This window comes from Ictalurus punctatus, chromosome 14, assembly GCF_001660625.3.
Source record: "Ictalurus punctatus breed USDA103 chromosome 14, Coco_2.0, whole genome shotgun sequence".
Lineage (NCBI taxonomy): Eukaryota > Metazoa > Chordata > Actinopteri > Siluriformes > Ictaluridae > Ictalurus > Ictalurus punctatus.
This window is the reverse complement of record NC_030429.2, coordinates 18,258,282-18,272,428: the sequence shown is the minus strand read 5'-3', so window position 1 is coordinate 18,272,428 and position 14,147 is coordinate 18,258,282. Positions and strand designations below refer to the sequence as shown.

Below are 14,147 nucleotides of genomic sequence, written 5' to 3'. Positions count from 1 at the left end.
TACACCAAATATGTATTTATAATAGGTTGGAGTTTCAAAATATATTCTATACTAAAAAAATAATAATAATAAAATAAAATAAAAAAAATCATGTGTCTTGTGCTGCCAGAACTGCTTTAGTGCATCTTGGCACAGGTTTTCACGTGTCTGTGACTGTACTGGATGTATGAACACCATTGTTCTGAAAGATATTCCTTAAATTGATGTTTTATTGATGCTGGAGAGTGGAGAGTCTAACATGTTTCTCCAGAATCTCTTATAGGTGTTCAGTTGGGTTGCGATCTGGTGACAGTGAAAGAAAAAAAACATTGGATCAACAGTATATAATTGTCATACTTATCAAACCATTGAGTGATCCAATGACCTGTGGTTGGAGACATTCACATTCATTCTGGAAGTGAGCATTCGCATCAGGATAATAACCTTTATCATATGATGAAACATTATCAGGCAGCATAACTTTGTATTGATTTGCAGTGATGCTCAAGGGGGAGAGTGGACCCAAACAGTAATGAGAATATAGTGACGAATAACTCCTCTGACCATATCGCTCACCTCCCCCGACTCCCCCTAAATATATCTGTATTCCATTGATTGTAGTTTTTGCCCCACTGAACTCAAATTTGCATTCATCCTTGTAATGAGGGGCTTATGCACTGCACCCTTACTATAACACCCCTCCCTATATAGCTGCTGACAGTTTGATCACATCCTGCACTGACATTCTCAGTCATCTGAAGAACAGTCGCTCTTCTGTTTTTCCTTTCATGTTGCATGAACATCTGTCAAATTGGATATGCATTTTCAACCACAATTTCCAAACTTTTCTATTTATGTTCTCATAGATATAATAGTAAGGGTCACTTTAGTCAATGTTCCTTTTGAAACACAGCCAGTTGAACAGTCTTTGGTCCTACTGATTGGAAGGTTGCAACTTAAAATCTCAGCACCATTCAGCTGCCACTGTTGGGCTTTTAAGCAAGACCCTTAACCTCGAGCTGCACAATTCTATCCAGCTGTAAGTTGTTTTGAGTAAAGACATTAGTTAAATGACAATCTTGTGCAAATCTATGCCCCAATAATGAACCCCCTTACTAAGCCAGATATTTTCCTCTTGCTTTCTTGATCCACAATCAAGGTCAGCTGGGCCTGCTCAGCATTTTATACATGCCCCAGAGCATAGTAGGATGTTGATTGAATCCCTGGATCATGCAGTACATCTGTCAATAACAGGCTTCTCCCCAACGCCCCCCAGTAGCTACACTATTCTCTCTTATCTTTAATATCTAACATACTTAAACTATACACACTAAAAAGTCCAATAACATCTAGAATTTTTTCCCCCAGATTAAGAGTTATCGTTTCTGTGCTTTGGCAATAGTATAGCTGTTGTAGTGTTTATATGTAAGTAAAGCTAATAAAATTGGTGATCTTGTGCATTTTCTGAAATATTATCTAAATCTTCTGTGGCCCAGGTTGGCCTGAACACTGACAATTGAGCAATGACCTGACTTAATAGACCTAGACTATAACCATACAAGGATAACTTACAGGACATGACCCCATGTAAAATCTAACTGAGGAAGCATCCATTTTAGTGGTGTCTTTAATTTTGACTCAGTTTTCATTACACTATTCAGTCTCGTTTACATCATCTGATAAACTATTGGGGTATTCAGATGCTGATTGAGAAATTGCATTACACATCAGCTTGGGGAACAGTATCATCTGACCAAAAAAAATAAATAAATAACTATTTTAAGAAACAAAACAAATAAATTAATATAATGATCAATTTCCTGGACCAGAGTAAAATCACATCTTTATTTGAAAAAGACAAAACTAAATTTAAATACACAAGCATGATTTGGTGGAACAAAGGCACACATTGTATTCCATGCCTAAATATTTTGGAATGTAAACATTCAAGTTTTCCCTGTGATACAACCAGCAAGGCTCAAATACCTGAGCATTTTCATCTGACCGGCTTTGGTTCAACAAAAGTCAAATGGAGAGTCAAATCTGGGACATAGGAAGACCCCTAAATCGAGACCTTTAATGATAAATAAGGAAAGGAAAAAAAAAGAAAAGAAAAAACAAACAAAAAAAAAAAAGAAAAAAAAAAGAAAGAAAGAGACCCTCACATGGCATAGTACACTATTTGGTCAAAGTTCTTTAAAAGATGAAGAGAAAGAAAAAGAAAAGAAAAGGCAGTAAGTGCATTGCTACGTTTGAGACAAAATAGCAGCTGGTAGAGATCTCCATTAATAGTTAGCAAATTCCTGTATATTTCTAAGGCACATTATTCTGAATGATCAGTGATTAACTGTGTGTCAAACATGGCTCAAAATAATAATAAAACAAAAGCACCATTGCATATATCTAGTAAACATAAAACACCAAAACCCCACCACCAATTTCATAAATACTAAGAAAAAGGGTACAAAATGTAAAAAGACAAAAAAAAAAAAAAAAAAAAAAAAAAAATTTAAAAGGCCAATACTCAAGATCATTCAACAGCTAAAGAAAAGACAATGTATACATTTTAACTTCTGAATCATTGTAAACAAACATAACAGGGAACTGGCAACAGTGAGCAAGTACTCAGGTGCACGTGTGGCTTTTATACACAGAACCATATGTTTATGAAACCCATCTCCATTCAAATACAGTCTGCTTAGAACAGCAGTGAAAACAGCCCTCCATGCACCAATGCAACACTCTTTAGACCCTGTTAGTTATAAGTTACACACCCATTCCCAAATCTCACAAGCCAAAAGAGAAACTCACCAATTTAAAAGCCCAGTTTGAACTACATCATTCAACATGTCAGTGTGACCACTGTGGTCAGTAGTTCTTACAAGAACATCAAGAGGTTTGTCTAAGGAGACTTTCAATACAAAAGCCTCGACACAGAACTACTCAAACACTGATACAAAAGTCAGGCATTCATACCCATACTAAGCAAACACTAAGGAAAGGACACTTTGGACGTGGTTCGTCATTTCCCTTTAGACGACATCTACGAGCTATCGCAGCTTTCTCCTCCTGAGGTAACCACCACGCAGAGCCTTGTTCATGCGCATGCCAAAGTAAATGACCAGTTTGTAAGGAACTAGAACAGTGGTCAACCAGCCCTGCAAGACAGACACATGGAAGAGAGAAGTTAGTTTGTTCATTCATCTTCAGTAACCACTTTAACCCAGTCAGTGTCATGAATCGAACTGGAGTTTATCCCAGAAACACTGGGTGTGAGGAAGGAATACATCATGAATGGGACACCAGTCCATCACAGAGACAATTTAGTGTAGCTAATCTACATAGCATGTTTTTGGGAGGTAACAAGAGAAGGAAAATATATTCTATTCTATCTCAATGCATCACTAAAGAGAAGGGTTATTTGTCCCTACCAGACATTTGGTTTATAGTCAGCTTAAACCTTTTTAAATGATTAAGTTTATGTAATGCAATTTATTACTCATATGCCTTTAAACATGCAGACTAGTATGTTAGACTACAGCAGTTGTATTAACCATTTATGTTTGAGAGTAGTTATGTGCTTACCATGACTGCATGAGGGAAATAACCATTTGTCTGGTCCTGTAGCCCCACAGTGGTTAGCTCAGCAGCTACATAACGCTCGGGAGTAGGCTTGTCCAGAGTGGGTTTCCTGATCTTGGTCATTTTGGTGGCCACGTAGAAAGGCAGCACGCTCTATGGAGATAGGATTATTTAGGGCGCACAAAAAAACAAACAAACAAACAAACAAACAAAAAAAGGCACAGCAGAACCAAAACACCCTCAAAGAAAACATGCTTTACATAAAGTGCTGAATGTAAATGAAAGATTCTGACCTGAATAATAATCCCTTTGCATTTGTACTCTGCTTGAAGTCCACGGGAGAAGAAGTCAACAAAAGCCTACAATTAAAAGCAGTCAATGTTTTACTTAAATTTTTAGGATAATGGGCACTACATGGCAGTTTATGGTTTTTATATGTAAAATGTTGCATTTAATATTCAAGTAGGTAAAAGATTTGCCTTGGTGGAGGAGTAGACAGTGAGCAGTGGAACTGGGTACATGCCACTAGCAGAGGAGATGTTGAGAATCACACCTTTTGCTCTGAAACAGACAGGAGTTACATATTTTTGTGCCCAGCTGAACTTCTATTGAGCCAGAGAGATGACTAAAACAGGAATCAATTCTCTGACAAGACAAACAGACCACACACACAAATTATGGTTGCTTTGTGTGTTGCCATGGCACCTGCTTTCACACGCAGTACCCCTGCAGCAGTGTGCTTTAGCAAGCTGAGGTTGGTTCCATTTGTATGAAATTTTCCCAACACTGTGATTGGCCCTGCTGATACACATGATCCAGTCTAGCCAATCAGTCCAGCACACATTTGTTGAGGGAATGATGGGCAAGGCTAATCAACAGGCATGGACTTCAAAACAACATTTTCCTTCCCTTACTGGACTTTAGTAGAAATTCTAATTAATACTTTCGAATATGAAGTCTCCCATCTTAGTCCAAGGACAATTCTCAGGACTCACCTAGCTTCCATTTTGGGCAATACCAGACGAGTCATCTGATGAAATGAAGAGGGAGAAAAAGATTAGAGAAAACCAAACGAATTAGGAAGTGTACAGTTATGTTGCCCCCCCCCCCCAAGTAAAAATATTTAAAATCATGCACATGAATGTATGTTTTGAAATGCTTACCTGACACACTGAAGTTATATTGACATTTATCATTGTGTTAATGAACTAAAAAAAAACAAAAAAAAAAGACAGACATTGGGTATTTTAAACCACCACTGATTAAGCAACAAATTAAGCAAACAACAACCCCCCCCCCCCCCATTACATTTAATACTACCCATTTATACTTTTGCTTCAGAAAGTCAAGCTGGTTTTCTATATTGTATCCGATACCAACAATAGCTTGTGAAAGGTGTGCCAAGATGTAATATACCCAAAATTAAACAGAAAAGTAGCACTGAGAGAACAGACACATTAGCTAGAGCGAAAAGCAAAAAGACTGACGTCTTTCATGCTAGGACTCTTGCTTTAGATTAAGCCAGAAGCCGCCTTTGTCCCATGATGCCTATTTGCAATCTGTTTTTCCATGACTATGTACAGTACCAACAGCAAGAGTCACCAGGCACTTGACACAGAACAAGGCTTAATTATACTCACATTGTCCAGGTCAGGGATGTGCAGAAAGAACTCAGGGTAAGTGTAGGAAATGCCAACATTGTTTACTATTAAGACAAAAAAAAAAAAAAAAAGCAGTTTAGTCACAGTCAACCAAAATTAAATTAACTGACTCTAGGAAATCAATTGAGGTACAATTAAGAATTGGGTTTAAAAAAAACAAAAACAAAAAACACCCCACACAACTATTTTACTCCTGAAATTATACCACCTTCATATAATGGTACCATAAAGTTACTCACCAAGGACTCCTATTTCTAGCCCAGCAAGTGCCGCATCAATCCTAGGATAAATGTCGATCTGACCAAAATCCACAGCAATGGTCTTTGTCTCCACATTATACAGACTTTCTGTGAGGCAGATTATACATTGACAAGGAATTAGATGCTAGGTATTGTTTAAAAGCAGTCATGATTTCTAAAGCAGTTTCTATAAGATCACAACGATTCTTTTTCTTGAAATGGCTTTTGAGTTTACTATTTAAAGTAATCTATTTTGTGAACATACTAAAAATAACTTAAAAGGCATCACTATAGATTTTGAATATTCTTTGACAGCAGGGGGCGCTGTGTGCCAAGAAATGAGCCACATGCATCTTCCCACACCCTTCCTCTACTTCAGTTTGACGTGCCTGCAGCAATTAGAATGCATTGTCCAAAGAATCATGTCTGAACCCCATTCGAGGGAATTATAAGGGGAAAATTCCTCTGATGCATCACACTGTACACCATTTATATGAGAAGGCACAATGGAGAAAGTGTTAGGGGGACTGCAGGCCAGTAAACATGATCTAATAAGACTATTAGATTAGCAAATATGACGTCTATTTTAAGAGGAGGCTTCCGGCTTTAAATAGCTTCGTGACTGTAGCAAAGTGGTCTTGGTGACTCCAAGCCCCCACACTGCCAAGGCATTTGGTTGAGGCGTGAGCAAAGAGTGCCAGGTTTGGCAGGGAGAGACCCAGCTCGTGACTACCCATAACCCCCCCCCTTTTCGGTGTGCCTTCAGCACGACTGTGGTTATGGCAGACTGGGTAGCTGCAGAGTCTTTTCCTTTTTTCACCAACCGCTCATCACTACATGTATATAAACATGGACAAAACTGTTGGTCTGTAAAACAAGAGTTTAGCCAAATATCCAGGACAAATCAAATCAGAGCCTACAAGCCAACAATATGAAAGCTTCGCAGACTGAAAACACAATGATTATGTAAAGTCAGTATTAATTAATCTCTGAACTCAGAAAAAGTATTACATCTTTTCACCAGGGAGAATGTCCTCATTCAGACACACACGGTGTCTTCATTCAGGCAGTGGAGATGGGGAGGGGAGCTGACATCAATGAGCATATATACAGAAATCCTTGCACCCCATGTTCCCAGCCCAGAACATTTCCATGACGACAGTCATCAGAAAGGATTCCAGGGCTTGCAGGGAAAGCAGCGAATAAGAAAATGTTTTCATAGGCTCGGGACAAAACAATATTCAGCAAATTAGACAAATTAGGAGACAGTGTTCGTACCAATGGGGTGGGCCTGCCTGTACAAATATGGTCAGAGATGCTCCGGAAAGACCCAGTACAGCAGTGTGATGTTAAACTGAACTCTTATTAGTTTTAATTTGCATGTTGTACTGTAATAGGACTAGTGTATGCAAGAGAAACCTAGCCTAGCTTTCAGTGGCAGGTCTACTGAAAGAGCTACACCAAAGCCACCTGAAGTCCCAAGACAGATACCCAGGTTTCCACCCAGCCCCTCTCAGGATAGCACTAAAATACCTGGCTTCATTAACATCAACATGGGTTATAGTGTTATGCTTTGCTGACTATCACAAAAAAAAACAACAAAAAAACAACCCACACATACCGAGAGACTTGGCAACATCGTCTAGCTTCTCCTGTGAGCGGCTGATTAGCATTATGGAGAATCCTCGTCGAGCAAGCTGAGAACCAAACAGTTAATCAGTAATTATCCGATATAAAAACCTACTTCCTAGTCCATATTTAACCGACATGATCAAATATGTACTGTAGGTGGCATGAACATGTGAACTTCCTGTTCTTCATAACAGATCTAATAAGAAATGGTAGGCTTTCTTAAAGTGATAAATGGACAGTAGCCACTTTTGGAACTTCAGCAAGTTGGAGTCAGTGAGTTGCTTGACCCTGCTAGGAAGTATTTGTTGGTGTGTAAACAGAGGGGGCCCTTTTCCAGGAGTAGTCCTTTAGTTGCCCTCCCTCCCATGGTCTTAGAGAGAAACCCATCTCTTGTGATGAGTCACTGTGCCTTCCATGGAGGGAGGGAAATAAATAAGTAGAGGAACCCTTACCTCCTCCGCATAGGATTTCCCAATTCCATCTGTGGCTCCTGTTACAACTGGAAAAGAAAACATGGAAAAATGTTCTGAAACAAATATACAACTGTGGAACCCTTTCTATAGAAGCATGGTATTGGCAACAGCATGGTGACCATGTAGTAAAAGATTAGAAAAAAGGTTGTGTTGTGTCATACATTTGTTTAAGCCACTGGCCAGCATCTTTTCTCCTTTTTAAAATAACTTCTTAAATATTTTTAAATAATGCAACTAGATACTGCATTAGATTATGAATGTAAAGAATTTCATTCTTTTAACATAGATTGACGTGACTCAGAAGACAGCAGGCATTCACTAGAGCAAAGCTAGAAGACAGAAGTTGGCTAGAAGATGAGAGGGAGGGAGGGACTGAGCGAGAAAGCGATGACGTTCATGGAGCCCAACAGAACGGGAGGGGTGAGGAGGGATCCTAGGGACTGCCAAAAATAGCAACAAGAGGAGAGAGGGAGACTGCGTAAAGTTAAGGGATGAAGGAGAACTCGAATCTCTACCTATTTTTAAACCAAAATGTTAAGAATCAACTCCAGCTCAAAAACCCAATGGGCTGAACTGCACAAAATTTCCAAAGACATTAAACATTCCTGTTAAATGACTAGTGTCATTTGGTTAAAAGCTATAGTTAAAAAAAAGCTATATTCTGTCAGATTCCACATGTACATTACCGTAAAAATAAATTTGTCCGCTTTTTAAGGCCAAGCAAGAATATATGCACATACAAGAGGCCAAAAATAGGCAAGTCCAGCATATTTCACATGTCTGGAAGTCTTATTATTATTATTATTATTATTATTATTATTATTATTATTATTATTATTATTAATAATAATAATAATAATAATAATAATAATAATATCAAAAGCAGCTAATAGACCCTTTCCCACTAATCCCTGGAGCAAGTCCACAGCATTGTTTCTAGCAGAGATCCATTGCTCTCACCTAAGCAATACCATGGAGAGGAGCTACACAAACTGCCCATTAAGTACTAGGAATGTTGACGCTTGAAAAAAAGTGGTACTCTGCATACAAAGTGTAAGCCTGCATGCATGTGTGGGGGTGTATGCCCATCTCAAATTGTCAAGTAGGAGAAGAGACAGGGCAGATGCAATTAAAAACTCCACTAAGGCTATTAAATATTGCTTACAAATCAGAGCTCTCATCTGGTTGACTGGGAGAAGAAATTGGCCGGGGGGGGGGGGGGGGGGGGGGGGGGGTGTACATACATAAAAATTCATGCTGGAAGATTATATTTTTCCATTTCTCAGTCCCCACCCCCACTCAAACATGATGGAGGTCAGAGCCTCTCTTTGTGAACATCACATTCTGAAATACGGAATGTCCCAGCACTGCACAGGCGCACTGGCCTTGCTTCCTAGTCTAAAAAAAGCAGCAGTGAGTAAAAATAGCTGCCGTGTCTGGAACAGCCACTGCACCTGAATACCAACAACATGCCACCCTCCCTCCATCCCCACCCACTCTCTGCTTTCCCCAGCAACCCAGCTCACCAGAGCGCTTGCTGCACTACATTAGTGCAAGAACAGCACTCAAAGCCCTACTGCAGAATATCGTGCTATTCAACAGGGTATTGCCAATCGGCCAAAAAGAACACAACGAGGACATGGCTAGTCCATCACTTCAGCATTTGAAGGTATGCTGAGGTATACAAATAGAAACCTTGTAACTAATTTGATATCAGTAATATACAAGGTAAAGCAATAGCCTACGCCCTCAGACTGCTCTGACTGTATGCAATCTGTCGCATCCATCCCCCCCATTGAATAAGCTCGTCCATCTCTGGCTCTGTAGCTCTGCAGAATGTTAAAACACCCACTCACATCTCCTCCCACTCCCAAAAGCAGCTTATCATGCTTTAAATAGGCCTGTCACATGGCCAGGAAAAAAAAAAAAAAAAAAACTACACAGCAAAGCACCCAAAATAGCTTTGCTACTTATATAAAAGGTGGCTCAAAGTCAGAAATAGTACCAAGAAGTTGCACAGTTAAAAAAAAAAATTAAAATCAATAGTTCTTTTACTAGCACTTATCCAAAATGGAATACCCAAAATAAACTGTGTATAAAAGGCAGAATTACACATCCTATAGGGTAGATTCCAGTCTTGTCAATTAGCAAATAAATAAATAAATAATAAAAATCTAGCCTTAAAGCCACCATGCATGCCAGAAGAACAAGTATAGTAAGGCCATAAAGAACAGCTCAGAGACAGTAAAAGGACTACATAAATTATTAACTTTGTCAGCTTTGGACTCAAAGTGTCAAATTTTGACAGGGAATGAATTATGATGAGAGCTGGATGATTAACTATTCAGGTTCTACTAATGGCAGGGTAAAGTACATTTCACCTTGAGCCAACCAACCAGTCACAGGAAATTTGCACAAATAGGCATGTATTCCACTAAATGTATAGAGAATCCATGCAGAAATTGACTAGAAATAAAAGCACAACATTGATGCAAGCGCAAAAACTTCTTTCAAAAGGGGAATGCCAGATGGAAGACTCCCTTTTTCAGGAAATATATAAATAAAAATGACTGAGTCGTGACAGAAGAGAGAAGAGAGGGAGGGGTCTAGGAGGACGAACGAGAGAGAGAGAGAAAAATGGCGGCTCAGATGGAAAAGAAAAGACGAGGGGTTGAGATTTTACCCAGCGTCCCTCTTCAGGACATGCAGTGAGCTTGTTGGTCACGTGAATGACTGTTCTTTAGGACCCCCCCCCCACCCACCCCACTCTCTGTATTGGCAGGCCCACTTTAGCTCACAGCCCTCCTGCCTCCACTGGCACCATAGAGCAGGAGCCAGTCCCATTCACAACGCATAGCGCCAGCACATTCACAAGCATGCAGCTAGAGACACACACATGGCTGACATTCACTCATTCAGAGACACAGGAGAATAAATTTCATTCACATATGCTGCTGCTTGGTATGAATGGGAAATCAGCTATTCAAAAACTATTTCTAGAGTTGATTGTAGTTTTATACTAGTCCTCTGCATCTGTAAGTGTTTTATTAAAATATACTTTATGCACTTCACTTCATTAGCTTCAGTTAGGAAAGCTTTTTTTAAAATAAATAAATAAATAAATAAATAAATAAATAAATAAATAACCCAGCAGCTGCCCTTGCTGTTAAAAAAAAAAAAAGATCATATGTAAAGCTAAACTTTGTACACCGTTTTAAATTCCACAATATAAAAAATGTTTAGCATTGTGACTATAGAGAATAATTTGGGCACTAGCTTTTTCAGCAGTGGGCTATAGATACAACTATCTAATCAAATGCATAGAACTACTTCCCTCCATAACACACAATTTTGAAAGGACATCTCGATTAGCCTTGTCTATTAACCATGTACCATGATAAACCCATTCAGACAATATATACTTAACATTAACAGGAGAAAGGAGTAGGGCTAGACTACAAGTATACACTCTTCGAAATAAAAGGTAACAGATTGTACTTATCGCATGGGAGTTATCTGGAGGTGATCTCTTTGTACCTTTAATACGTATTTTTAAACCTTGGAAGGTGCATGTGATGTACCTATAATTAGCTTTACTTACATCAGTGGTATTAAAGAGATCCAATTATATACCTTTAATTATTTTCAAAATGTACAAAATATTCAGAAGGTACAGGATGTGTACTCGACGGAACCATGCCGGCAGCAAGGAAGAGTGTATATTTAAATATATTGGACATGCTCACTGTATATTGCAACTTATTAAAGACACTGTAGTCCTAATACACTATTGCAGAAAGTGCTGCGCTTAGTTGGGAAGAGTTGAAGTTAAAAGCACGCTGGGTAAAAGGTTAACTTAGTACGCTGCAAAGGAGCACCTGAAAATCCGGTTTGTGACTTTCACAACTTCTGTGCAGTTCTCCGGCTGAACAGCAGGGGTCTCCTGATCACAGAAAGCATGGATACCCGACTAACTAAAGGAACAGTAGACTACGTTTGGAATGCGCCAACATGACTCACTTTAGTAGTAGTAGTAGTAGTAATAATAATAATAATAATAATAATAATAATAATAATAATAATAATAATAATAATAATAATTATATCCATCTATACATACATACATACAGCTATCTATGAGAATGTGCGACAGTTTGAGGACTTCTGAGGACTGACTCAATAGCCTACTTTTAATTAAAAAAATTTTTTTTTTAAAAAAAAACCCAGTAGGAAGGGGAAACTTGTTGGTCTGGATGTGACAGGCTATTCAATTTGTTTATACAGAGGAACCACCCTCCGTCAGTAATTAGTTTTGGGAAATCTGTCTAAACAGATATGCAGTACAATGCCTGCTTAAAAAAACAAAAACAAAAAACACGACAAAACAAAACAACTAACTAATGTTTCGGTAATCTTAAAGTATGAAAATGAATACCAAGTGCCATATGTCTTGGCAAGACGACCTGCCGCATAGTTGAGAGATATTTGAGAACTTAAAACTGGCTCAATGTGACGGGACTGGCGCTGCAGGAAGGACAGGAAGAGAACAACGTGTCGCCTTCCACCTGCATTCAGTCACCTCAAGCTCACCTGCGCTAGAAGATGCCTGGGATATGATTCGGAGTTGAAGAGAATGTAGGACAAGTCAAACTGGTCTCCTGATTCAGCGTTTCAGGGAGTGGCACGACTACATCAGCCCCGAAAACGCGTCTAAGGGAAAATGTAACCTACCACAAAGAAAAAGAGAATGGTTCTCAACGGCGCTCTCGGGCACGACCAAGTCTGGAGTGGGGTGGGGTGGAGGGGCTTATTGATCATGTAGCCATCATTGTATAATCAATAGCCATTTGATCCAATTACGGTGAAGTTGAATTGTGTGTGTGCCACGAGTAGCCTTCATCGGGCATTTGCGAGAACATGAAATCTACAGACTCGGACATCAACCCACACGTGGTATGGACCCGCATTATAATTAGGATTGGCGTTTTAAACTGCGTCAGAACCAACATACGTGATCCTACAAAATGAATGGACTTGGTCGCTAAGAACCTGGCCACATGAAACACACCAATTGATTAATCCCCCCCCCCCTTAAACACACACATACATTCATTTCATATATTTATAAATAAATAAAACACACATACACACAGAGAGAGAGTAGGTTATAGCAATGAAAAGCCTGTATTAGACGCACAGTGCCTCGGCATATGCAGACGAGAAATTGGATATGTGGGTCAGGCTGGGCAGACCAAATACTAGGATACACGATAATGAAGAAGATGAAAAACTTAAAAAAAAGAAAAAAAAAGAAAAAGTAGTATTTGAACCATGATTATACACTTATTACAGATCTCCACGAGCTACAGCCTAAATTATAAAGAATATGCACATTAATCTGTATAAAGATAGTGTTAATCCGATTAAAAAAAAAACCTACCTAATTAATCCAACTTTTTTTCCTTTTTTTTTTTTTTTTTTTTAAAAAAAAGGTCATTCTGCTTCTAGAGAGCTATATTCACAGCCATGATTTAGTCTGACTTCATCTCAGTGAGTCAGAACCTGCGATTATCTGCGCACAGCCCATGAAGGTATGGCGTAATCTGTCAACCTGAGACTCTCAGCGCCTCTTTAAGGACCATACGTGTGAACACTGGGTAGCTCATTATACAGTTATTCCTTACTAAAAAAACAAAACAAAAAAAAAAACCCTTTAATCTTATAGTCTGTACGCCTCACGTGTTTGTAATGTGATTTTTTTTTAATGGTTGTTCCAGCAATTTGTTTAAAAAAAAAAAAAAAAAAAAAAGTTCATTTAGTAGGTTGGACTTTTTTCTTTTTTTTTTTTTTTTAATCCATTAAGTTAATTCATAGCTATTTGAAAAAGCCCCAATTCATTCACTGCTTGTTGCTCAACTTACTTAAGGGTTTCCTTTATGATGAAAGAATGAATGAATGAATTTAACTCACCTGCCCATTTCCCCAATTTAGGGGACAGCAAATCTCCATTTCCTAGCACCCATATCCTGAAGCCGGAGAAGATGTGGTAGAGAAGCCACAGCGCCAGTGAGGCCGTGGTGACTGCACCGACCCAATACAGAGGAGTCTCAGCAAGCTGAAGCATCTTCACCACGTTCAAGTACTCCATGTAGACGCCTGGGCGAGCGAGCGTGCAGTCTAACCCACGAAATTAAGCGATATGCAATGATTAAGAGCCACAACGTGCGAGCCCCTTTATAAGCAGGTTGTGGCATCACACCCCCACAACTCCTCTAACATACTAGTCTATCCAGATTGAAGTGCACACCCCCGCCTACTCCTTCACCGCCCGAACACGCCCACATTCACCCAGGATTGGATGAAACCCTTGTCCGTTCCCAGATACTCGAGGCTCTTCGGTTAATCCATGCGTCAGTCACAAAGGCTCTTTTCTCATTCATCGAGGCTTGTGTTTTAAGGGGGCGGGTCCTGTGCGGCTGTGGCTCGAAGGTGATTGGGCAAACATGACAGTGGCGCTTCATTCAGACACTTTCATTGGCTGTAATTCAGAACAGTTTTTCTGTTTCGGTAAGGATTATGAA

At 39.2% G+C, this 14,147-nt stretch overlaps 1 protein-coding gene across 1 annotated transcript; it reads right to left on the bottom strand.

The window, feature by feature from the left end:
- Positions 1 to 1,810: 1,810 nt before the first annotated feature.
- Positions 1,811 to 13,844, bottom strand: hsd17b12a (hydroxysteroid (17-beta) dehydrogenase 12a). The gene is made up of 11 exons (XM_017486163.3): positions 13,537 to 13,844; positions 7,546 to 7,592; positions 7,083 to 7,158; positions 5,462 to 5,569; positions 5,202 to 5,266; positions 4,725 to 4,769; positions 4,557 to 4,591; positions 4,041 to 4,122; positions 3,855 to 3,920; positions 3,565 to 3,714; positions 1,811 to 3,137 (listed from the first exon to the last, which is right to left on the bottom strand). The coding sequence occupies exons 1-11, from the start codon at positions 13,712 to 13,714 to the stop codon at positions 3,030 to 3,032; spliced, it is 960 nt and encodes a 319-aa protein (XP_017341652.1). The 5' UTR covers positions 13,715 to 13,844; the 3' UTR covers positions 1,811 to 3,029.
- Positions 13,845 to 14,147: the final 303 nt, after the last annotated feature.